The 25,739-nt window shown below is 46.3% G+C and overlaps 1 protein-coding gene across 1 annotated transcript in view; it reads right to left on the bottom strand.

Annotated features, from left to right (window-relative positions):
• Positions 1-25,739, bottom strand: part of LOC138414574 (ATP-binding cassette sub-family A member 9-like) — a 55,134-nt gene that overhangs the window by 18,230 nt on the left and 11,165 nt on the right. Inside the window, exons 7-26 of the mRNA XM_069542247.1 lie at positions 24,903-25,044; positions 24,475-24,660; positions 22,878-23,025; positions 22,275-22,443; positions 21,511-21,572; positions 20,663-20,773; positions 19,836-20,011; positions 19,529-19,648; positions 18,641-18,779; positions 17,766-17,856; positions 14,406-14,545; positions 12,620-12,739; positions 10,803-11,001; positions 8,018-8,184; positions 7,259-7,392; positions 6,460-6,597; positions 2,745-2,852; positions 941-1,114; positions 315-428; positions 42-161 (exon numbers count right to left, since the gene is read on the bottom strand). Of these exons, the coding sequence (XP_069398348.1) occupies positions 42-161; positions 315-428; positions 941-1,114; positions 2,745-2,852; positions 6,460-6,597; positions 7,259-7,392; positions 8,018-8,184; positions 10,803-11,001; positions 12,620-12,739; positions 14,406-14,545; positions 17,766-17,856; positions 18,641-18,779; positions 19,529-19,648; positions 19,836-20,011; positions 20,663-20,773; positions 21,511-21,572; positions 22,275-22,443; positions 22,878-23,025; positions 24,475-24,660; positions 24,903-25,044 (2,758 nt within the window). The remainder of the gene's footprint in view (positions 1-41; positions 162-314; positions 429-940; positions 1,115-2,744; positions 2,853-6,459; positions 6,598-7,258; positions 7,393-8,017; positions 8,185-10,802; positions 11,002-12,619; positions 12,740-14,405; positions 14,546-17,765; positions 17,857-18,640; positions 18,780-19,528; positions 19,649-19,835; positions 20,012-20,662; positions 20,774-21,510; positions 21,573-22,274; positions 22,444-22,877; positions 23,026-24,474; positions 24,661-24,902; positions 25,045-25,739) is intronic.

The following is a 25,739-nucleotide window of genomic DNA, read 5'->3' as shown; positions in this document are numbered from 1 at the left end:
AGCAAATTTCATGATCCCAGAACAGACGTGAAATTACTCACCTCAGAAAAAATGAGTAGAACACCAATCAGTGTGAAGGGTGGTATTAATATGGTGCAGAGAAACAGCCCTAGGAATCCGTGTTCATTCAGATAACTAGCAATAATGGCGAAGAGGGTGACCTAAAATAAAAAGAGCATAGTTTCACCAAAGTATAACATCCTGAAAGCAATATTAATTTACCACCATGCTTACTACAAAGATTGAAATATATATTCTCAGAATTATTAAAAATAGTTTAAAAATAAAATCACACGCACCATATACATACTTACAAGTAAGAAGAAGAATGACCAAATGCCACTATTTTTCCTCCCATGGCGAAAGATGAATGAAATCACATATGTCAAGAAAACAAGAGATGAGACATAGCCAATTATACACAGGGTCTGAAAATAGAAATATTACAGTCACCTAAGGTAAATGCTATCTAAATACAAATTTATTTTTAAACCCTAGGACACAAGGAGATCAAACCAGTCCATCCTAAATGAAATCAACCCTGAATATTCCCTGGAAGGACTGTTGCTGAAGCTCTAATACTTGGGCGACCTGATGTGAAGGGTTGACTCATTGGAAAAAATCCTGATGCTGGGAAAGATTGAAGGCAGGAGAAGGGGACGACAGAGGATGAGATGGTTGGATGGTATCCCTGACTCAATGGACATGAATCTAAGCAAACTCCTGGAGATAATGAAGGACAGGGAAGCCTTGCATGCTGCAGTCCATGGGGTTGCAAAGAGTTGGACACGACTTAGGGACTGAACAACAACTTAAAGTCAGCTTTCCAGAACTAAGCTATAACAAACAGAATGGGACGTTCTTTGGTTGAAGATGAATAATGTAACTGCATTCATGAAAAGCAGTCTAGGAAAGCCTTTTGATAACTTTTGCCACTTACCTGAACTGCCAGGTTTTGAATGATAAACACAAACTCATCTGGACTAAAAATGTAATCCATTATTTGCATTAGAAGGAGGATCGAGAGGTACAGGGGAACATCCACCAGCGCCTGCCCAAACCAGTAAGCGGAAGGGTAGAGGCCTGAAATCCGCAGCTGGGAGTGAACTTTTTTCTGATAAAGAAGCAGAAGAATCGTCAAAAGTTTTTGAATAGTTTAGGCTGGAGAAATCGCAAATATGCAGCCCAAAAGCATTCGTTTCTATGTCTCTCTTATATATTATGCTAATTTAGCAAATGACACTGTGACTTGCCGGGTTCCTATTTCAGGGGCATTGATAATGCTGTATGCCAGCTTGTCTCTAGGAAGAAGGGATCTACACAGCACTGTGGCGGTGAGAAGATTCTTATTCTTTTCTTGTAAAGCTACTGATGCCTCTGACACTGTGGAGCTTTGCAAGCTGCACAGAGTTTCAAGAGAAGAAGGTGCACAATTTCCCGGAAGATTCTTAAGCTTTATGCCGAATGTAAACAGCACACTTATAATTGGCATCTTGCTTTGCTTCTTATGGGAGAAATTGCTCAAGAGAAGGATAGTTTAAGAGCAGGGTAAGTGAAAATTGATTTGAGTCCACCAGCAGCACCTGCTGAACTTTCACAAGGCTCAGCGGTGCAGAGGGAACCCCAGCGGAGGACGCTAAGGACGTGGAAACGCGAGGAGGGAACTTCTTTGGCACGGAAGCACCGTGGATGCAGAGGAAGTCTATCGTGGGTTCCTGACATTTTTATAGAATCTTCGCAAAAAGAAGCTTTAATGGGACACTCTTTTCCAGCAATAAGCCAAAGTACTCTGGTGCATTGCTTAGGGCTGTTACACCGGAGAACCTCGCCTCCGGTCTGGAACGGGGGATGGTGTCAGCAGGGAAGTAGAACCCGCCAGACAGAATCCGCGGTTCCCAGCCAGCTAATGGTACCTTCTGAGCTACCCTTCCTGAGGTCTCTCATTGAAGGCAAATAGCGTCTTCCGTATATTCGCCAAGCTTTTATTCAAATGGTTGACCCTCCATTGTTTCAAGCATTGTTTAAATTAGGTGCACGATGCACGTATACGTGCGTGGTCATAAGATGGGGGCGGGGTCGCGGGGTGCTAAGAACAGAGCAATTGGGAGAGTAGCGCTGACCCATATAGCTACCGTGTGAGGCAGAGAGCCGGCGGGAGCTGCTGCGCGGCGCACCGAGCTCAGCTCGGGGCTCTGGGGTGACCCAGGGGAGGGGGGGAGGGGTGGGGGGAGGGGTGGGGGGAGGGGTGGGGGGGGGGAGGGGTGGTGGGGGGGGAGGGGTGGGGGGGAGGGGTGGGGGAGGGTGGGGGGGGAGAGGAGAGGGGTTGTGTGGGGAGGGGGAGGTTCAGGAAGGAGGGGATATATGTGTACATACGGCTGAATCACCTTGTACAGCAGAAACCAACACGACGTGGTGAAGCGGTTATACTCCAATAAAAAAATATAAAAGAACAAATAAGGACTTTTGCTTTTTATTATCATTACTACTTAGTATAGGAAACTTTTTTTCCCTCAGGGAGGAAACTTTGAGAAATTTTACTTAATCCCTTTTGTTGCATTTTTTCTTATTTCTCGGCTTTTATTAATGTTTATTTTATACAGGGGTATAGTTGATTGACAATGTCGTGTTGGTTTCAGGCATGCGGCGGAGCGACTCAGTCGTCTGCATGCATATGTCCCGTCTCACTCTTTCCGTGTGGGTGTTACAGGGCATGGAGCAGGGCGCGGCCAGATAGCTGCTCTTACTTTGTAGTCACCGATGCTGCCCATGGCGATGTACGGAGCGAAGCAGGCCACCCCGGGGATCCAGAAGAAGGCCATGCCCAGGTACCCGTGCTCGTAAGACTCGTGCTCCTGAAATCATGCCGGACACGTCAGCCGACGGCGGTCAGATACAGACGTCATTTATACTATCTCTAAACCAAATCATTTCAATGCGTGAAGCGGTCTAACTACCCAGAGCACTTCTCAAGGTCCTGTTTGCAACTTTGCTTCTTTAGTCGTGTGTTACAGCGGCTGGGACATTTGAACATGCATCCTGATTGATTCACGAAGAAGCAAACTCCATTGCATCGAATGAACTGACTAGACTCCCATGGTTAACAAAGGGAGACGTAATCACACAACCTCTTCTCCCCAGCTCTACGCTGACTGCATTGAGGCTGACATTTTAATAGACAGAGGTTGTGGGCTGTCAACAGGGGAGCTACTCTGCTATGTTCAGAACCTGAGACCAAGTCAGTTCAGCTCAACATATAGGAGGAATCATTTCTCTCGTTCAACACAACTGAGAAAGCTCAAATGCCTTCAAAGTGCCGGGGGGTATGAATGATTGAGTAGGTAGGTGTCTGGGCTTGGAGAAAAATGGTCAGCCCACACTCCACATAAAAGCATTGAGTTAAAGTGACTCAAAGTCCTGTACAGGTTAAAGAGGGCTTTGGGTCTGGCTCGAAGCCTTGCTCTCATTGGTGACTGGTTGCCTCACTGCTTTGCTCATCGTCTGAGGTCGGGACCCTGAGCCTTGAGAGCTGCTTACACTCTCTCAGCCCCTCCTAAAAGGAGGGCCCCTCTGAGCTCTTGCAGCAGGTCAGCACTGCCTGAATAGGGATGCACATGCGGAGATAAGGGGAAGAAAGTGCACCCAGGTCCGCCTCAGCGTCTCTGATCTCTGCCTGTGGTCACCCCTGCTGGCTTGCCAGATCTGGAATATCTTCAGTGTGTGTTAGTCGCTCAGTCATGTCTGACTATTTGCGCCCCATGAACTCTAGCCCACCAGGCTCCTCTACCCATGGGATTCTTCAGGCAAGAATACTGGAGTGGGTTGCCATGCCCTCCTCCAGGGGATCTTCCTGACCCAGGGATCGAACCCAGGTCTCCTGCATTGCATCAGGTTCTTTACCCTCTGAGCAACCAAGGATGCTCTTTGGGAATGGAAAATTCACAATTAGTCTCAATGGCTGACCCCTCACTCGAAACTTGGTTCATAAACATCACATTCTGTCTGTGTTAGAGGACGTGGATCCGCGGGCAGGGTGTGTAGAGCTCGGCCTGGAGGAGCCCACGGAGACTCCTGATGCCAGTTGGGTGGTTGGTCAGGTGGGGGCATGCACGGTGGCCAGTGGGGGACCCTTCAGGACACTCTGATGGATGGTTAAAGGCATGAGTGGGGTCGGAAGCGAGCTCTGTGCCTTAGACTCAAGGCAGATGGGCTTGTAGAATTGAAGCAGACCAGGAGTGGGGGCGGGGAGGAGTCGACAGGGTTCACGCTAAGAGAAATTATCTGCACAGGTACCCAAGGCCAGCTAGGCGGGTAGGTAGCAGACATTTTGTAGTAAACCCATTTTTTAAAGTTACCACATAATTTAATGCCGAAACTAAGACACTGCAGTGATAAAACTGTTACTAAATATAACTTCTTTAAAGTTTCACAATATTTATTTGAAGATTAATGCATTTTCTTTATTACTGGTAAATTCAAACTATTTACATTTTAAATTACCGGCAAATTTAAACTATTTTAACATTAAAATGTATTCTAAGAAATGAAAGCAAGTTATATTTTACTTATATTTGTATATTACAAAGTGTTCTTAAGTAGCTGAATTTTATGGGGTAAACCCTAACTTAGAGGTTCTAGACCCACGAGACACAGTTGTCCCGCTACCTGACCGACGGCACATTAAACAGTAAAAACCCGTCGGAAGCAGGATGGTGTGCAGGTCTCTCCCGCAGCCCGCGAGGACTTCTGTTCTGCAAGGCTGAGTGGGTCTTCATCTCCAGGAGGGCTGGGGGTCCAAGCTAAACCCTCCCCTAGACACCACACAGGTCCCCGCGGCGGGGGCCACCACGCGAGCAGAGGGGACCGGGGCAGCCACAGCCCGACGGCCGGGTAGCCCTCAGCACCTCGTCCTTGTCCGTCTACACGGCCAGCACCCGCCGCATTTTACTCAGGAGGGGCAAGGCGTGCTCCAGACCGAGGCCACTCTCCTCTCGGCTCCAAGAGGGTAGACTGCTGAAGGGGAGGAACGCGCGCCTCTCACCCGGGCCGCGCCCGCAAGGCTGCTGCTGACTAAGTCTTTGAACCGGACAAGAACTTGAGGTTTTGGACAGCACTGGAGTAGTTTTTGACAACAGAAAGTGACCCGTGAGCTACAGAGTATGCCCGAGGCGTCATTTAAAGGAGGCAAAGGGCGACTCACCAGAGAGGGACGTAAGGGGTGGCGCGCAGATGCGGACCTGCACACCGTCACCCCCTGTGCGCGTCTGACTCGGGATCCGAGCATGGCCGGCCAGTCGTGTTTTACACAAGCGCGTCTTCTAGTTCTAATTCAGCCGGTCCCTGGTCTAGTCACAGCTGAACATTCTTTAATGGAAACTTGAAGAATTCCCAAGAAAAACAGCACTAACCTCAATAATGAGAGTACGTGCAGCTACCGAGCGCCTCTGGTTTTCCGTGTGCCCTGTCACTTGTCTTTATAGCAACCCAGCCCCAACACCTCCTGCCTTGTTTCCTTCTTAAGGGAGCTTTGTGATCGAGTTTCGGTCTTCCCTTATCATTCTCCCTGTCTGCTTTTATCTGTGGCTGTGCCTGGTCTTTGCTGCTGCCTGGGCGCCTCTCTGTTTGCCGCGCACGGGCTTCTCACTGCGGTGGCTTCTGCTGTGGAGCTCGGGCGCGTGGGCTCAGGGCTCGCAGCTCCCGGCTCTAAAGCACAGGCTCAGTACTTGTGGCCACAGACTCAGTGGCTCTGTGGCCTGTGGGATCTTCCCAGACCAGAGGTCGAACCCATGTCTCCTGCATTGCAGGCAGATTCTTACCCACTGAGCCACCAGGGAAGCCCCAGGATAAGCTTTTTATCTGCACTTTTTGGTGGATTGTGGAACCTAGAGCTACAAAAGTTCAGTTGTTACAAGGTCACAAAGCCTGGGATTTAAGATGCTGGCTGTTTAACTAGGTCCCACTACTGAGGGCCACAGATGGTAACAGATCTAAGCCCAAAATGCATCATTTTTTCCCAGTTAATTGTATTTCTGTTGTTCATTGGCCTTGTTATCCAATTAAAGTTATAGTGCTTTGAAATGATTGCTAAATATTGCATGTGTATGTATACACGTGTGTACATATATATATGTAATTTAGTTGCATATAAAACATAAACATTCAAGAATAAGTTCATAAAAACTACCCTGTTATTTCAGCATTTCAAGTATTTTCCTGAAAACGTCTCAGTTCAGTTCAGTTCAGTCGCTCAGTCGTGTCCGACTCTTTGCGACCCCATGAATCGCAGCACACCAGGCCTCCCTGTCCATCACCAACTCCCGGAGTTCACTCAGACTCATGTCCATCGAGTCCGTGATGCCATCCAGCCATCTCATCCTCTGTCGTCCCCTTCTCTTCCTGCCCCCAATCCCTCCCAGCATCAGAGTCTCATGACCTACGAAAGTGAGATAATACTATGCTTACCTCAGAATACGTGCTTCTGTCCGTCTGAATGTGTTCTGAAGAATTAAGCATTCCAAGTAGCCCATTGCTAATGATGTCCATGAGTACAGGAAAGCAATTCAGCCTTTTGGTGTTACATGCTATTGAAAATCTGGGATCCTAAAGCATAGCAAATATGCATTCTAAGTCCTCAGAAAGCAAACATAAAATTTAATGAAAGTACATGGTAGAAAAGCTTTCAAATTATGGACAACACAGGAAGGCTAAAGCACTGAGTGTCATGAACAGTCACTCATATTATTCAATCAACTCCCAACATACGGCAAGGAGTTCAATATTTAGATCCCTACCAACTGCAACAGCATTAGCTGTGTGACTATTTATGCCTAAACTAAAACAAAACACATCATATGATTTTTAGCAGCAACACTTGTGGCTCAGCTGGTAAAGAATCTGCCTGCAATGCGGGAGACCTGGGTTCAATCCCTGGGTTGGGAGGATCCCCAGGAGAAGGGAAAGGCTACCCACTCCAGTACTCTGGCCTGGAGAATTTCATGTAGGGTCGCAAACAGTTAGACATGAGAGAGTGACTTTCACTTTAAGCACTCACTATAAAACTCCATAATGCAACCTCACTTAAACACAACGGTAGGCTTTGTTTCAGGATGTGATACGTTCAGTTTACAAATAAAGAATGTGCAGAATGAATTACCCTCTAAAAATGAGAACTGTCCCGTCTGCTTGTGTCAGTGGGTATGTATTGTTCAAACCCCACGCTCCTGCCTGTCCTCGATGAGCTGGGCGGCAGAGCCCGGCATACCTTGCCATCTCCTGTCACAGTGATGGCCCCGTTGTACGATGACTCATTGGGGCCATTTCTTGTTCCAAAGGCGTCCACTTCTAAATCGATGTTTTGGTGCCTCAGTGAATGTATGAAGTCATCAATGCTTGACCCTATCATGCAGGCAAGATCAAAAGAAGCAAAAATGAAGTAAAACACAAAAAGGAATATTTTTTAAAACACTAAATGATGTCACTCAAAGCATATCATAATAAGGACGCTTAAGGATTTCCTTACAAGGGCAGAACCAATGCCGTGGGACTAAAATCCATTCTGGCGTCAAGGAAACGTCAAACTTACTTTACCTACAGCTGAAGCATTTACCTATCATTTCTGTTTGTGTGCAACTGCTACTTAAAATTAACGTTCAAATCCTCGACCATATTAAACTTCCATCTTAGAAATGTGGAAAATATTTCTTTTCTCCAAAGCTCACAACTGCATAGTACTTAAAAAATGTTATAGGACGACCTCAGAAACCAGTCAGTAACCCCTTTCCTAAATTCCCCTGGGCTGCTGTGTGCAACATGCTTTAGGGTTTGAGTAAACTTGCAAAATGTGTTTTTAAAAACACACTCCCTACCTTGCATTTTTCACTCTGGAATTCGTTTCCTGTTTGGCCTCACCTACACCTTTCTAAAACATACAGAACTCCTTTTCCCCTCGTGGGTCCTATGGTCTAGGGGAGTCTCTCAACACGAATCAGCATTGAGCCGGTGTGCCCAGCCCCACGTTCACCTGTTCTGTTGATGACCAGTAAGCGGGTCAGCGGGGCTCGAGGTGGTTGTCCCGGGGAGAGGAAGTACATGTTCGGAGACAGTCCCCAAGAATAGCTTTTTTGGTGTAACCGATAGGACACATGCTCCAAAAGCTGAGGACCAAAGGTAATGCCGAAAAGCAGAAATCTGCAAGGAGGAAATGGAGAAGAGAACAATTCATCTGCAGCAGCCATTGCAGATTTTCCAGTTCAAGCAGGTAACAGTGCGAAAATAGAAATAAGTCACGAACACTGGTGAGCACATGAACGCGCTCCCACGCTCCTGCCTCTCTTCTGACGTGAGGTGGCTCGTGTGGGCCCGTTCTGGGTCTCCCTGCATCTCTAAACCACCTCCCCTCCACCTCCGAACACTTCTTTCCAGTTGACGAAGTCGTCTGCGGACGACTCTGAAATCTCTCTCTAGTGCCCGCTTCTTCGTCCTGCTTCAGCCCTGCTTGCCATTTTTTCTGGAACGCTGCAAGCTGGCACGAGGCCAGCGCCCAGGCGTCCTACGGCCTGAACCTCCTCCCCTTCCTGTTCCCAGTTTCTGTAAATGACGTTTTCTCATTTGCTCAAGCTTGAACTTCAGCCTGTTTCTGCTTATTTCTCTCCCTTATGTCCCTTTTCCGAATGGCTGAAATTTTCTGCTTATCATATCTTCATTACTGCTTGCCTCCAAAACCTCTCTCCTACTTTGCAAATTTGGACCTGAATGAGCCCTTTCCTGACCTCTTTCCAACTGCCCTCAAAGTCTCTCTTCCTTGTCTCCAGTGCCTACTGTTTCCAGATCTTTTTGCACGCTTGCGCAATTACGTTTCTTGGCATTCTGTCCTAGTTATACCAATCACCCATTCAAAGATAATAAAGGAGCCTCATTAGTTCCTTACTTTGTATAAAGCCCAACTCCTTAGCTCTATTTAGTGTATTTTCAACATTATTCTTACTCTTTCGTAAATCCCGTGCTGCAGGATGTCAACTACCTGAAATTAATTCCAGTTCTTCCTCTCTCCTCACGTATCTCCATGCTCCAAACTGCTTTTTCTGCCGGCTTTTTCATCCTCCTTTCTTTCCTTAGCTGCATGCTCCATTTTCTTACGCCAAATTCAAATTCTCCCTCATGTAAGATTCTCCTTTGGGAAGCCCCATTTGGACATCATTTCTCTTGTACCAGTGAAGGAAATGGCAGCCCACTCCAGTACTCTTGTCTGGAAAATTCCATGGGCTGAGGAGCCTGGTAGGCTACAGTCCATGGGATCACAAAGAGTCGGACATGACTGAGCAGCTTCAGTTTCAGAGCTGCAGCTGACGACATTGTCTAACTGTGCACCTGCGCTTTTTTTTTAATTGGAAGATAATTGCTTTACAATGTTGTGTTGGTTTCTGCTGTACAACACCGTGAAGCAGCCATGAGTATACACAGGTCCTATCCCTCTGCAGCCTCCCTCTCCCCGCTCCCCACCCCACCCCGCTAGGTTGTCACAGGGCACCGGGCGGAGGTCCCCGGGTCACGCAGCAGCTCCTACCAGCTCTCTATCTCACACGCGGCGGGGGTATGTGTCAGAGCTGTTCTCAGTTCATCTTGCCCTCTCCTTCCTATGTCTGTGTCTCCATTCCTCCTCTGCGAACAGGTTTTCCATAGATATACATATACATTAATAGACAGTATCTCTTTTTCTCTTTTTGACTTACTTCACTCTGCATAAAGGACCTAAGTTCATCCACCTCGCTAGCACAGCCTCAGATTCATTCCTGTCTATGGCTGAGTGATATTCCATCGTATGTAGGGACCACAGCTTCTTCATCCATTCATCTGTTGACGGACATCTAGGCTGCCTCCATCTCCTGGCTGTGTTGTGTTATGCTTCTTTAGTGTACTTCTAATCACCCTCCAAAGCCAAATCTCATGTCTGGTTTATTCGATAAGTGTTTATTCGATAAGACATTCAGCAGAGAGTGTTATGCAGGAGTACTCACAAATATTTTTTTAATGAATATGTGTCCTGGGTAGAGAGAGGACTCATGCAAGGAATTACTTAACAAACGGCCTGGAGCTCTCTACAGGTAAGTTCCAGGAAATGACTTGAATTTTGTGCTAAAATAAAAACAGCCACAGAGCCGCTCTAGGGAAAGAGGCAAGTCCTTAGAACCTAGGGCCTGACTTCCAAGCTTCTGAAAAACTACTTCAACCCTTTGATCAGAGCAGATTCTGTCAAAATTAAAAGAAAAATCCCACACTTTATCTGGTTTAATTACATATCCACCAAAGCAATTAAAATTGATTTCTGTGTGAACTTATGGTTGCCAGAGGGGAGGAAGAAGGGGAGGGATGCTTGGTTGTTTGGGGTGGACACGAGCACACTGCTCTGTTTACAATGGATAACCAACAAGGACCCGCTGTACAGCACAGGGGACTCTGCTCAGGGTTACCTGGCAGCCTGGGTGGGAGGGGAGTTGGGGGAGAGTGGACACGTGTGTGTGCGTGGCTGAGTCCCTTCACTGCCCACCGGAAGCTGTCACAGTGCTGTTGACGGGCTACATCCCCCGGGCAGAGGAGCCTGGCTTCTGTCCACGGGGTCACAGAAGAACTGGGCTCAACTTAGCGACACAACAGCACGCTCCAATATGAGATGAAAAGCTGAAGAAACCCTGGCTTCTGTGTTACAAAGGCCAGATGCAGCTGCGGGAGCTTCTCTCACGGCAGCTCGTCTCTCCTGATGCTGTTGACAGCGCACGGCTCACGTGAGCCTGAAACTCGCAGGTACTCACATGGCGAGCAGGGCTCTCTTTTCGCTCTTCAACTTCAGGAAGCGGACTTTGGCTACCGCACAGAGCTGCTGCCTCCAGAGGGCCAGGCCGCTGACCAAGCTGTTTGCTTCACTGAAGGACGACACGACCTGTTCCGGCTCAGCAAGGCTGCCTGTGGCATTGGTCCTGCCACTCTGCAACTGCTCCCGAACTCCAGGTCCTACAAAGGATGAAAGCAACCATTTATAAACAGCCGTTTGCTGTGGTTCAGTCGCTCAGTCGTATCCGACTCTCCGCGACCCCGTGGGCTGCGGCACACCAGGCTCCCTGTCCGTCACTGTCTCTCGGAGTTTGCTCAAACTCACGTCCATTGAATCAGTGATGCCAACGTGCATCATTTAGACTTTCCTGGGATCTTCGTTTCAACAATTGTTGTCAGAGGAGAGAGTCTTGGGCAAAGATGCAAATAATCTAATTCAGGGCACCACTAGAGAAACTGCTAAGGAAACAGGAACATAGGAAAAGAATAAAAAGATACAAAGACAACAATACAGGAACAAGAAATAATGACTTAATAAAAGGAAATCTTGTATTTTCTGGAAAAAAAAAAAAGCTCTGTATCCAGAGCTTTAAAGGACTGAATTCATTCCAGAGAACACAATGGACAGAAATCCATCTTTAGCCTGGAAAAATCTATTGCCAGAGATAAACTATCTTAGTATTTTTGACCAAGGGGAATATGAAGGAATATGAGGAACAGAAGAATAGGAAATTGGTTGAGACAATACTTGTAACAGCCATAGCTGAAAACGAGGTAAGTGAACATCGCTTATTCATGTCTGACTCTTCGTGACCCCGCGGACTGTAGCCCGCCAGGCTCCTCTGTCCGTGTGAGCCTGGGAGTATTCTCCTGGCAAGAACACTGCAGTGGGTTGCCAGTCCCTTCTCCAGTGGATCTTCCCAACCCAGGGGTCAAACCCGGGTCCCCTGCATTGCAGCTGGATTCTCTACCATCTGAGCCACAAAGGGAAGCCTGAAAACTAGATAAGTTACCTCTTTTGGAAGAGAAGCCTAGCGAAATTGATCCAACTCTAGATGCTTTGAATGTATGTTCCCTAAAAGTGAATTACACCACTTAAAAAAGTTATCAAGTATATAAATAAGACTTCCCACCTGATCAATCAAAAATGGAAAGAAGACGAGAGCATAGGCAAGACGAAACCCAGAGGGATGAAGGCAAACCAGACAAACGAAACGTCTTGGAGCAGCTAGAGAAGAAAGGCAGAGAGCTTTCCAAGGAGTAACAACTAGCCTGGCAGCGAACCGTTCAACGGCAGCAGTGAAGTTCCCGAGGGCTGCCATTCCCTTCTCCAGGGCTTCTTCCTGACCCAGGGATCGGACCCGGGCCTCCTGCATTGCAGGAGGACCCTTTACCACTGAGCCACCAGAGAAGGCCAATAGTGAAATAATATCCTCAAATATGTCAAGAAAACGACTTTCAACTTACAATTCTAATTTTCTTTTATCCATAGCAGTTACATTCAAAACGCACTATACTGCATATTTACGTCTGCCGCATAAAGACCTACTCTGTACACGGCTGTGTTCCATGGGCTTAGTAAAATGTCCGGGACAAAATACAGAATTCAAGAGATGAGACCAGTGTTGAGAGAAGAGGGAAGAAACCAAGAAATAGACTTCTCATCTGCTCTAACTTTTTCCAAGATCATATTGAATCATAACACCTCAAAAATCATGTCACTTCATCATTCCAAGTGTGTTTTCAGGACAAAATATAGCACCGAAAGAGAAATTTCAAGTTAAAAATTATTTATTACCTGATTCATCAATAGCTGATCTTCCTTCTAATTTCAAGAACACTTCATTCAGTGTTGTCATGGAAACACCGTAATTCTCAATGCCCTGGTTGGAACAGCTTTCAAGATCCCTGTAGAGGTCTAAAAATAGGCATAAAAATGTACTAAGTTAATATCAGTTGTAATGAGATTGATAATAGCTCTGTTTTTCAAAGTAGAAAACACTTGTGATAGGACAGATACGCTCGTTAGAAACAAACCTATGCTACAGACGGCCCCTCACTTCTGAGATAAACGACACAGTGCGTTAATTTCCAGATATTCTTGGGTATAAGAATCTAGAAATTTCTGTTTTCATGCCTAGAACACTACACATGTGGGGGGTTTTGGGAAAAAAACATATTCTGTTTTATTTAATGTGTTTTTTTTTTTAATGCAATTGTTAGGCTTCCCAGGTGGCTCAGTGGTAAAGAATCCACCTGCCAATGCAGGAGACATAGGTCCCATCCTTGGGTCCAGAAGATCCCCTGGAGAAGGAAACTGCAACCCACTCCAGCATTCTTGCCTGGGAACTCCCATAGAGAGAGGAGCCTGGTGGGCCACACTCCACAGGGTTGCAGAAGAGTTGGACACAGCTTAACACGTATGCACACAAATCATGCAAGTATCAAAGGCATTGCATGAGTTAATAGGATCATTATCTCACTGATTCTAAAATGAATACATTTCATCAACTTTTAATGCATCTGAAATGAGCATCCGTCATAAACGCTAAGAGGTCATGTTTTAAATGCCAGCATTGTTTCTTTCTGTTTCTTCCCTGGTAGCACATTCTGAAATTGAGGGTGTCTGAAACTTGCTGAAGTACCATAGGTGCTACCTGTCAGATATTTTCCAGGTGCTTGATTTATAGTTAATATTTTTATAATAAATGTAAATGAATTAAAGCTTCATAAAACCCTATAAAGTTCATACTAAAATGAACCACTTTTTACAAATGGTCAAACTGAGGTGGAGTACACTAATATAGCCTGTTTGGGGTGACAGGGCGAGTACCCGCAGAGCCGGGCTTTGAATCTAGCCAGCCTGGCTCTGCCAGCCGAGCTTGCCTAGTGCTGTATCAGTCACAGTTGTTGCAGGCTTATTAATTCAAGCATGCAGATTGGTCCCAAGACCTTCCATTAACAGTTGGCAAGTTCTTGGAACGCAATAAAGTAAACACATTTTTCTGGGTTATACTTTTTAGTGCAATCCAGCTCAGAGTGCTTGGGGAATGAAACAGCGTATTGGGAAATCAGACAGAAGAGGGGTAAAGGCGATGCCTCTCCAGCCGTTCGCATTTGCAGCAAAGCTCTTGATTTTCATACAGGCTGATCATAATTACTGTTGAATTGTGGAGATTATAACGTTATGTTGTGGTGTCTATGACGCCTTCAACCTTCAGTGCACGCTCCCTCGGCTCCCATCCGATTTCCCGCCAGGGTTTGGCCAGATCTCTCCCTGCTTGGACCTCCGTCTCACGAATTCCCGACGCAAATTTCCCTAATGCTTCTCATTGTAGCTTGATGTCGCCCTGTATCTCTTGACTGCACATGTAACTTGAAACATAATTAGCATTTTCCTGGCCTCAGTGTGCTCATAAGTGCTGTTGAAATATTAAACAATATTCATAAATAATAATAGTCATAAATAATTCACAGTGCTATGTACTTTGCAAGCAGCAGAATGTCAGCCATCATTCTAAACACCACAGTGATCGTACACAAACTTATCACAAACAATTCTGAGGTCTCTCGCATTCTGTTACCTGGAAATTTGTTTGTCCTTTCCAAAGGCAGAATATACGCCAGCTTTTCTTCACTTTGGGCTGTTAATTTGGCATCGGGGATGTGGTGTTTAACAATCGACGTTACACTGTCTGGATCACACGTCTCATTCAGATGCAAACTGATGTTTAAAAAGAGTAGGTTAAGGCTGTTCTTATCCAACGCGACCTATACAAAGAATCCTAGCATGTGTTTGTTGCTTCATTAACACTTATGAGACAAACCAGTATAATCTAACCGAGGAAGCAAGACTTAAACATATCAGTGTAGCCCAAGCTGTATAATCTACAGAGCCTGCAGAGGGAGGAACATTAGGGATGCTTAAGGACAGGTAAGGAGACTCAAGGTTTGTTATTCGGCAGAAAGAGATGACCGGCTCCATCTTGACTGGGGTTAGACGGGGGAATGGCGATTTTGTCTCCATCTGTTCAAAATCTCAACTTTTGAATTCTCTCTTTGCAGTAAAGTATGAGTTCTACAAAACAGGGAGGAGGAAGTAGGAACGGAGAGTGTTAATTTGCTACGGTCATTAAGAACACCACTCTCGTGCCCTATGGGTCCATATTCCAGATTCAGGCCTCTGAGCATCTATTTTCTACTCTGTGATTGGAAATAACACTCAGGTCTCCAAGAATTTTGGAAGACATAACAAAACACAGTATGTGTGGAATCATATAGGTCTTGGCAACACGTAAACCTCAAAATATGTTAGCTGATTTTATCTTTTGGGGGGGCAAAATTCATTCAAGTCAAAGTTGGTCCATCTTCTTGATGAGAACATATAAAGTTTCTTATGAAATCATTAGCTTTAAGAAACCCTATTATTGGTCACATCCACTGACATTTACCGAGGCTGGGACTTGCCTAGAGGTCCAGTGGCTGGGACTCCATGCTCCCTCCCAATGCAGGGGGCCCAGGTTCAATCCACGGTCAGGGAACTAGACCTCACGTGCAGCAACTAAGACCCGGAGCAGCCAAGGAAATAAGTAAATACTAAAAGAAGAAGTCAGAGACTTTATCTGACACTAAAAAGAAAAAGAACCGCACTGAGGTTGTGCAATGACAAGGCATCGTAATGGACTTTGGTGAGACCAACCCCCAAAAATCAATTGCAGCTGAAAGTATTCTGAGTTTATAAAACCCCGTGTGACTCGCTCTTCAGGATACCAAACAGGGAGAATGTGGTGCCTTCCCTAAAGGCGCTGGGGGCATGACAGAGATACGAGCGGGTAACGGGAGGAAGAGGGAGGGACGCTGAGCTAAACCGGCTGAGCAGCTGGTTCCTCGTCAGGTAGTCTTTCAATATTTTTATTCTTCACTGCAAAGTAAGTATTGTTGTTTCGCCTTTTTAATTGAGGATCAAAGAAGTTAATTAAGATGCCTCAGGCAACAATTCAAAATAGTGCTTTCAGGGTTGTAGTCAAGAGGATGCTTATTGTTCAAGAGAAGGCATTCAGAGAAGACCTTCAAGAGCAGGTAAGATTTGAACACTGTTAAAATGTGATGGAGGAAGAATCAGCACACAGACGTCCCACCTTAAGCAGACTCAGGACACTTCAGTGTGGGGCCCCCTGAGGACAGCCTGTGTTGGTTTTAGTTGAGGCATTTATTCAATCAAGTCTTGCCCCCAAATCATGGTGGATCATAAATTAGGTCAAGTTAAACACTTGAGAGTGAATGATGTGAGATCCATTTAACCACTATGCAGTGGTTAATCACTATCCGGTCAAGCTGTGGTTTTTCCAGTAGTCATGTACCGATGCGAAATTTGGACCACAAAGGAGGCTGAGCACCGAAGCACCGATGCTTTTGAATTGTGTTGTTGGCGAAGACTCTTGAGAGTCCCTTGGACTGCAAGGAGATCCAACCAGTCCATCCTAAAGGAAACCAGTCCTGAATATTCACTGGAAGGATTGATGCTGAAGCTGAAGCTCCAATATTTTGGGCACCTGATGTGAAAAGCCGACTCATTGGAAAAGACCCTGATGCTGGGAAAGATTGAAGGTAGGAGGAGAAGGGGAAGACAGAGGATGAGATGGTTGGATGGCATCAGCGACTTGATGGACATGAGCTAGAGCAAACTGCGGGAGATGGTGAAGGACAGGGAAGCCCGGCGTGCTGCAGTCCATGGGGTCACAAAGAGTCAGTCCCGACTCAGGGCAACAGTAAAGCGCTCGGAGAGAACAATGTGGGGTCCAGGTAGCCGCTGGGGATGGAATGACTTGAATTACTTTTTAAGAAACATTACACTTTACTGGGAAGTATAGGGAGTGATTTACATCACATCTATAACCTTGGTCCAAATTGCAATGTGGGAGACTGGGTTTGATCCCTGGGTTGGGAAGATCCCCTGGAGGAGGGCATGGCAACCCACTCCAGTATTCTTGTCTGGAGAATCCCTTGGACAGAGGAGCCTGCTGGGCTATAGTCCATGGGGTCCCAGAGAGTTGGACAAGACTGAGTGACTAATCACAGTATAAATGACGTGAGAGTGGGCAGATTATTAAAATTCTTTGACTTGTCAAAGAAGCATAATAATACCATCTTTCCAAAGTTATTTGGAGAATTACGTATGGTTATATGAGGAGCCTGGCATGCTGCGATTCATGGGGTTGCAAAGACTTGGACACGACTGAGCAACTGAACTAACTAACTATATGAGTATTGCATATGTGAACATCTTTGGACGTGCCTAAAATATAGCCCACGCTTAGTAAGTGATAGACATCCCCTAATAGTGCTAAAAGGAGACAGGACAAAACGGCAGGGAATGAAGTCAGGGAGAACAGAGAAGAAGCTACTGAAACGGCTGTGACTGGCAAAAATAAGCATGAGAAACAGGATGAGAGAGAGGCTGGAGTGTCAGTAAATTTCTCTTAGCAAACACTGGGTTGTGAACATATTTTCCAGATACTATTTAAATCTCACTGGTGGTTGTTATTTCGTTGCTAAGTTATGTCCAACTCTTTGCGACCCCATGGACGGTGGCCCACCAGGCTCCTCTGTCTGTGGGATTCTCCAGGCAAGAACGCTGGAGTGGGTTGCCATGCCCTCCTCCAGGGGATCTTCCTGACCCAGGGACCCAATTGCGTCTCGTGCATTGGAGCCGGGTTCTTTACCACTGAGCCACGAGAGAAACCCACAGACTTGATTTAATCATTCGTATATTCTCAAGTCTGCAATCCCATAAGTCATTCATTCTAGCTAAGAAAGAAAGCAGTTGTTTTAACACAGCTCTCTCGAAATGGTCTTACTAATGGAGCAACCTACGTTAACATGCTACCAGTGATGTCACGCCCCTGACATTTCCAGCACATTCTAACATACAGCAAGGGCTATACCTTAGATGGTAGCCGATGCCCCATCTCTTCTTCAGGAATAGAGAAGAGCCCGCACACTTCAGCCTTCCGTTGGACATAAACACCTTTCTATCTAAGTTGGAAGAATGAAATAAATTGTATTCAGAGGTTGTTTTTTCACTATTTATTAAAAAAAAACACCCAAATTCATGAACAAACAGTGTATTTTAGGAGCACCACTTGCTAACACAGGCACATCCTAATTCTGGCCATAAGTAAGCCACGTTCTTCGACATCTGATAAATCAAGTGATATGTTAGTTTATTCTTGAGTAAACTAAATTCTTCTAATATCTTCTAAGAATTTTTCTAAATTCTTAGAAAAACTGTCATACACTAAAAGGATGTTTTTCAAGTCAACTGTTGTTCCAAATATACTGAATGTGTGTATGCACGCTCCATTGTATCCAACTCTTTGGGACCCCATGGACTGTAGCCCGCCAGGCTCCTCTGTCCATGGGGATTTTCCGGTCAAGAATGTTGGAGTGGATTGCCATTTCCTTCTCAGGGGATCTTCCCAACCCAGGGATTGAGCCCACGCTTCTCGCGTCTCTACACTGCAGGCAGACTCTTTATCACCGAGCCACCTGGGAAGTCCCCTTCATGCAGGATGAATCATAACGCATCTTCGGGAGCATGCTTTGTATTTTACATCAGGTGAGGTGCTTTGCAATAGGATCAGAATCCTTTCTGGGACGATGCCCTCTGGGATGAAGACACTCAGATCGGTCAGAGGACCGTCCTCCCCCTTGGCTCGAGGGAGCCACATGCTCGGAGCTGGCCGGGAGCCTCGCTACACAGGTTCCGCCCCGGTCCCTAAGTCGTCATTGAGATACACGAAGGAAACCCAAGGCTCACCAGCCAGGATGTCAGCCTCATCCATGAACGGGGTGCTGAAGAGGACCACGTGGTCTGCCTTCCTCTCTCGCAGGAGGTTCCACACCCGGTGTCTCGAAAGAGGATCTGACCCCGCAGTCGGCTCGTCCAACAGCAAAACCTGCCCGGCAGGAAAGCCCCTGAAATCGCTTTCCCAGTTCGTGCGGGATTCTTTTAAAAAGCAATGTACAGTGAGTCAGGAGATCAGGATGGACTCTATACACACCAGGTGTGAAACAGACAGCTAGCAGGAAGCTGCTGCACAGCTCGAGGAGCTCAGCTCTGTGCTTGGTGATAGTCTAGGGGGCGGGGGTTGGCGGGGAGGGAGCTCCCGGGGGAGGGCATGCAGGTATGCACACGGCTGATGGACACAGTTGCAAAGTAGAGACTAACACCGCATTGGAAAGCAACTATATCTCACTAAATAAGAACACCCCAAACCAATTAATAAAAAAGAAGAAGAACAAAAAATGAGCAATATACCGCGAACTGGTGAGCACACAGCTTTGGACTGCGAGGGCCTGCGTATTCGTGGATGGCTTTCACTGCACACCACAGCGCACGCAGTCCCAGGCTGGATGCACTTGCAGAGGCGGGACCATGTGTGCTGACGGCCGACTGGAAGGTTCTACTAGGATTTCCCACCATGCAGAGGGTTGCTCAACACCCCCCACCCCCGGCCCCCACCCCGAACCCTGCACTGTTCAAGACTCAACCGTACTTGCAAAATTATTTAGGAGAAATATTTTAGCAGTTAACTCTTCATTGGAACAGTTCTCTTCCACTTATCAATTGCAAATTCCGTGTGATTGCACGCCACAGATTCGCAGCCCTCCACCTGATTTCACCAGTAATTTCAGGTCGACTTACCCGGGGATCTCCTAAAATGGCAGTCCCAAACGTCAGTTTCCTTTTTTGTCCACCGCTTAGATTTTGAGCAAGAACATCTTGAATGTTTCCCATCTCCAGATCCTGTAAAACCCGTTGGACCTAACAAAGGATATTGAGTCCAAATTTAGACCGTTTCTCTTAAAGACACTATCACTTTGCTGTTCATTGCAAAGGGCCTTTTGGATCTTTTGACAATGAATTATGTAGAAATAACACAAACACATTTAGGATTTTCTAGGTAAGCAGTTTCATTCTCGTGGCTGTTGCAGCTAGCACAGGCATCTACCTGTTGCTCCACTTCATGCGGCTGAATCCCTTTTATCTTAGCAAAGAGCCTGAGGTTTTCTCTCACGGTGAGGAAGCCAAATTGCACGTTGGCTTGTGGACAGAAGCCAGTGAGCTTGCGGATGTATTCTAGGTCAGCCGCTTCTGAAAGTGAGTGATTGTAGATGGTGACGGACCCTGGAAGGGAAACAGTCAGCCTCAGGATAAAGATCCAGGTCTCGTGTGAGAGATTTTAAAATGGAAAGCAACATGTGTCAATACTAAAGTCCTTTAAACATTATAACAAGATTATTACAAGGCTTTTAAGTTTACTTGGAAGAATCAATAATGTGCTCAAATAAAAATAATGTGCTCAAATACAGGCAAGGCATAATGTCTGGAATATCTGTTCTTAATAGCGACCAGGACAGCCTCCCAGTGAGGCGCCATTGCTAAATCACACTAGGCTACATGTGAGCCCATTCCATCACCTTCCGAAGCTTCTACTTTCTCAGACTTTCTTTATCCATATTCCTTTCACCTAAAAGGAGTACTGTACACTCTTGATGAATTAAAACTTAATGTTCACCATACATCCAAGCCCATTAGGGAGCAGAAGAGCTACTTCTCATGACCTATTTAAGCCACAAAGATTTTCCTAAATAAGTTCAACATAAATCTGTCAAATAATAACTTGGAGGGCCTTCTGAGGATCCTGTCTCAAGTGCCTGAGTGCGGCTATTAGCCGATGAGACTGCTTGCTGGAGCTCGTGAATGGAACAGTGAGTGGATGAAAACACAGTGGGCTCACTTGCCCGCCCTCCTGTCGTGCCGTGACTGTCTTCTCACCTGACGTTGGGGCCGACAGTCCGCTGAGTATATTTAACAGCGTGGTTTTCCCAGCTCCACTGTGTCCGAGGATGCCCGTGATCTGGCCTTCGTATATGTCCAATACCAGGCCTGGCGTTATTCCAAGAAGATGACACTCAGGGCCTACACGGTAACTTTACAGTCTCTGAAATTTTTATAAATTCTCACAGCATCTGTATATTTGGCTAGCAATACTCAAAATAAAACACACCCCCAAATTCATTCCTTTAAAATTGCATCTTCTGGGACTTCCCTGGCAGTTCAGTGGTGAACTCTGCCTTCCAATGTGGGAGGTGTGGGTTCAATCCCAGGTCAGGGAGCTAGGTTCCCACATGGACTCCCAGCAGAAAAACCAAAAGGTCACACAGAAGCAATATGTAACAAACTCAAAAAAGACTTTAAAAATGGTCCACATCAAAAAAATCTTAAAAAGTAAAACTGCACATTCTATGATACACATTGGACACATGCAGTATCGTCATGATATATATTATTACCTGATTAACAATTCTTTTCAGTGAAAGCAATCTTGTCATTAAAGACAGGCTGACTATAATAAAGACAGCTTTAGGGTTAATACCATGAGTTGAAAATAAACAGTATCACGCTATCCTGTATCCTTCAAACCCATAAGATATCAGTGGTGTATCTGACTTCCTAAAATTATTGTAAGATTTTGAAATTTACTTGGAAGAAACCATAATGTGCTCAAATAAAGGCAATTCACGGCATCTGAATATCTGTTCTTAATCGTGACTGAGACAGTGTAAAGTAAGGTACCATCACTAACTCACGTCACTAGGTTACATAGGAGGCTATTTCATTACCTTCCAAAGCTTCTACTTTCTCGTGCTTGCCTCTTCCATATGCTTTTTTGAGATTTCTTATTCTGAAAAGAGAGGAAGACGTTTTGAGCAAATAGTAGAGGTGGACAGAGAATCCATGAGTCAAGCTGCCGAGGCTGTCAGGAAAGCTGGAGGTCCTTTTCCTTCACGGAGGTCCTTTTCCTTCACGCAGGTCCGCGGGCGGACAGAAACCTCTCGGCACCTCATCAGAGCCTTCCTTCTGGTCTTATTAATCAGGAAGCAAAAGACGAGAGATAAAGTGAACTGCAGAGAGAAGGGGGCTCAGAATAACAAAGATGAGGACTGCGTCTGTCGTAAAGGGAAAGGACAGAGAAAAGGCAAAAGAAAAGAGAGGGGGTGACGAAAGCGGGGATGTGGAGGTTATCACTTCGCTGATGGATGCCGGCCTGTCGTAAGACATTAGTAAAAGCAAACGCGGACAAGATGAGGAGGTGGAGTGCTGTTAGGAGCCAGGCTAGCCTTGGGAATCCCTGGGTAGTCCAGTGGTTAGGACTTGGAGCTTTCCCTGCCGAGTTCCCCTGCTCCATGAGGAACTAAGGTCTTGTAAGCTGCATAGCGGTGTGGCCCCCCAAAAAACGAGTGTAGGCTTTCACGAGTGTAGCATCCTGGGATGGTGGGCACACAGAGGCACTGAGAGAAACCTCTGTCCCTACCCCGATCTTGCTGGATAGAGCTCTGCTCTCGGACCTGCTCTCCATTTCAGCCCCACGTGATATTTTCATTACCTGATGGCTTCTTTCCCGTGGAATTCGGGAGACATTGGTTCAAAAGAGTCATTGGATGGAGAATCTGGACCGATGTCATTCTCGAGGGCCGCACAATCAGCCCTTCGGCGTTGGAACCAAGAAGAGGACTTGAGGAAAAACCAGGGAGGCTGCTGACGTCCGTATTCGGCTACATGGACAGGCGGTAAAGATGCACTGGGTCAGTCACCTCCTTGAGCGCTAGAGCCGCCGGAAGACGGTCCCAGCAACCCGTCTGGGAAGGTTTAGAGATTCCTCAGACCCAGCATCAGCAACTAGCATTCTCTGGCCAGTTCTGAGACAAGCACTAACAGTGTAGTTATCCTGAATCCGTTATCCTTAATCTATAAATTATCCTTAATCTATAAGTACCTTTTTCTTAAAGAAACCATCTAAAATGTTATGGTAGAACAAGATCTTAGCAAGTGATATTAAATGCAGAATACCGCTGAGGCTTATTTTAGAAACTTTGGTGGTGGGGGGGGGGAATGCTTGATAATTTATATCTAATATGCTGCAGACAGTTATTTTAAAGAAATAGAAATGAATGAAATTGTGTTGAATCACAATCATGCTACTACTTACTGGGCAAAATTTTGTCCAAATACAACGTCAGTACCAAATAGAGAAGAGCATCGAACGCCAGCATGAAAATAGTAGCTATTATGAGGTACTGGTCGTTTGGAGAATCTGAAGGGATGTTAGAATTCACATCGTAGTCCAAGTGGATAAGCTGGAAAGAAAAAAAGATACATGTGTGGAATCGGAAAAGGATGACCAGGGCATTAAAAGTTATATTGTCTTATTTCTGCTAGACATTGGAGTTGAAACAATAAATGAAACATGATTCTGCCTTCATAGAGCTCTAATCTCTTGGAAGATACAGGAAGGGAACTAACCACAGGCAATTCAGGGAGTAAGTGCAGGTGGTACTCAGGGTTTAGAAGGCCACGGTCTGCAGTAGGGAAGTCTTCCAGGCAGAGGTGAAAACCAGGAAGCTGCTACTGGAGCTGGGCTGCCTGGGGGCTTCATCAGTTCTAGAGGGGGGACACTGTTTGAGAGTGAAAGGGAGAGGGCTGGAGTACTTTTGTAGTCGGGCAGAAGACAGAGAGTAATTTCTTAGTAGAGGTGTTTGTGACCCCATGGACTGGAGCCCACCAGGCTCCTCTGTCCATGGAATTTTCCAGGCAAGAATACTAGAGTGGGTTGCCATTTCCTCCTCCAGGGGATCTTCCCAAGCCAGGAATCAAACCCAAGTCTCTTGTGTCTCCTGCAGTACAGACCGATTCTGTATCACTGTGCCACCTGGGAAGGTTTTCAGATTCCCCCTAGGTAATTCACACAACACTTACCAAAGGTTAAAATGCCCCTTTGCTTTTGTAAAGGTGCACACTGAAAAGACAGGAAAGGTTTTTCTTTCTCTCTCTCAGCATTATCCGTTTTCTTTTAGATCTGATTAATATAGACTGATACCCCATTACTGGTGTGGTCAGCTTTTACTTTTATAGGGCTGTCCCCCCAAAAAACATGTATTTCATTTAATGCTCAGGAAACATGACCCTTCCTGTTATCAGCTGTATTCCAGTTCCCTAGAGACGTTGTTAAGATTCACTTATTTACGTATTCACGGCTGTGCTGGGTCTTCACTGCTGCAGCAGGCTTTTTCTAGTCGCGGCGAGAGCAGGGTCTACTCTTCACCGCCGCGCAGGAGCCTCCACGTCGCTGAGCGCCGGCTCTGGAGCACAGGCCCAGCAGCTGTGGTTCCCGGGCTTAGTCACTCTGCGGCGTGGGGAACCTTCCCAGGCCAGGGATCGAATCCGTGTCCTCTGCGTTGGCAGGCGGATTCTTAACCACTGGACCCCAGCGATATCCTAGAGCACATTTTTCTTTCTTGACTGGCCAGTTCTATACGAGACTGACCTCCTCTCAGAAAATTTAATTCTAGTTACAACATCGTAACTTGTGCTTAGTCGCTTCCCTGGTGGCTCAGACGGTAAAGAATCCGCCTGCAAAGTGGGAGACCTGGCTTTAATCCCTGGGTTGGGAAGATCCCCTGGAGAAGAGAACGGCTCCCCACTCCAGTATTCTGGCCTGGAGAATTCCACGACAGAGGAGCTGGACGTGGCTGAGTGACTAACACACGCAATAAGTGAAATGGTGAAGCAGTTTCATGAACTCTTACCTGGGCCATTCCAGCAGTGAAAGCAAAGGGGCTGAGAAGACATAAGATCCACTCCAAAGCCGCAGGAAGGCGTCTGTACAAAGCTGTGAATCCCAGGCTCCCCCAGAAGACAGTGAGGAGGAAGACCACCAGCCCCGTAAGGAAGGGCTTCTTCACCAACACGCTCGTCAGGAAAGCTAACGTTATCTGAAAGGAGAGGAAGGCTCCAGGTGGTCCACAATCCGCTGGGAATCACCAGAGGCATTATAGAAAAGAATTTCACCACGTAGAAGTGTATTTCATCATTGCCCCCAACCGCTAGATACTGTCTCATGCAAAGACTCAAATATTGCAAACAGAACAGAGGCCATGTGAGCAGAATCAGTGAGAAATGGCTGGTAGTCTTCTCTGAGCAAGAGTTCAGAGAGAGAGAGAATTCACCAACTCACCAAGGACAGGCCGTAGAGGAGAAAGAGGGTGAAGACCGCCGTGAAGCCCGTCAGGACAACCACTGGGGCACATGCCACTATCAGAGCCATCAGAGCGGCCGTGACGGAGATGAAGCCGGCGTACATCAGACCCCAGGACAGCCTGGCGGAGAAAGAAAGCGCCAGTTCAAAGCGCCGCTATTCCATCCATCGATCCATTAATTTCTCAGCAGCTGTCTTGTGAAGCTCGCCATATACCAAGAGCAAAGGAACAGACCATCTCGTAAGTCAGAAAACTTCTCTGCCCCTGAGCTTCATCTTCTACTGGAGAAGGTAGCAATTAAACAAGTTAATGGGTAAAATAGGTCGCTAATTTCAAAATAAGACAAATAAACTGAGATCAAACCAGCCCATCCTAAAGGTGATTCAACCCTGAGCATTCATTGGAAGGACTGATGCTGAAGCTAAAGCCCCAGTACTTTGGCCACCTGATGCGAAGAGCCAACTCAGGGGAAAAGACCCTGGTGCTGGGAAAGATTGAGGGCAGGAAGAGAAGGGGGCGACAGAGGATGAGATGGTTGGATGGCATCACCTACTCAATGGACAAGACTTTGAGCAAACTCTGGGAGAGAGTAGAGGACAGAGGAGCCTGGTGTGTTGCAGTCCATGAGGTCACAGAGAGTCGGACACGGCTGAGCGACTGAACAACGAAGCTGGACATTGTAACAAGAGTAAATGGGAGAGGTTTCCATGGAAGACATTTATGATGATTGATTTGCCAGTTCTGGACCTCCTCTCTCAGTAATTACATAAACATCATGGAACAGAGACCAAAACAAACAAAGCGGATGATGAAGC

This window comes from Ovis canadensis, chromosome 11, assembly GCF_042477335.2.
Source record: "Ovis canadensis isolate MfBH-ARS-UI-01 breed Bighorn chromosome 11, ARS-UI_OviCan_v2, whole genome shotgun sequence".
NCBI classification, from domain to species: domain Eukaryota; kingdom Metazoa; phylum Chordata; class Mammalia; order Artiodactyla; family Bovidae; genus Ovis; species Ovis canadensis.
Note: the sequence above shows the minus strand (reverse complement) of the source record. Positions and strands in the feature narration are given on the sequence as shown.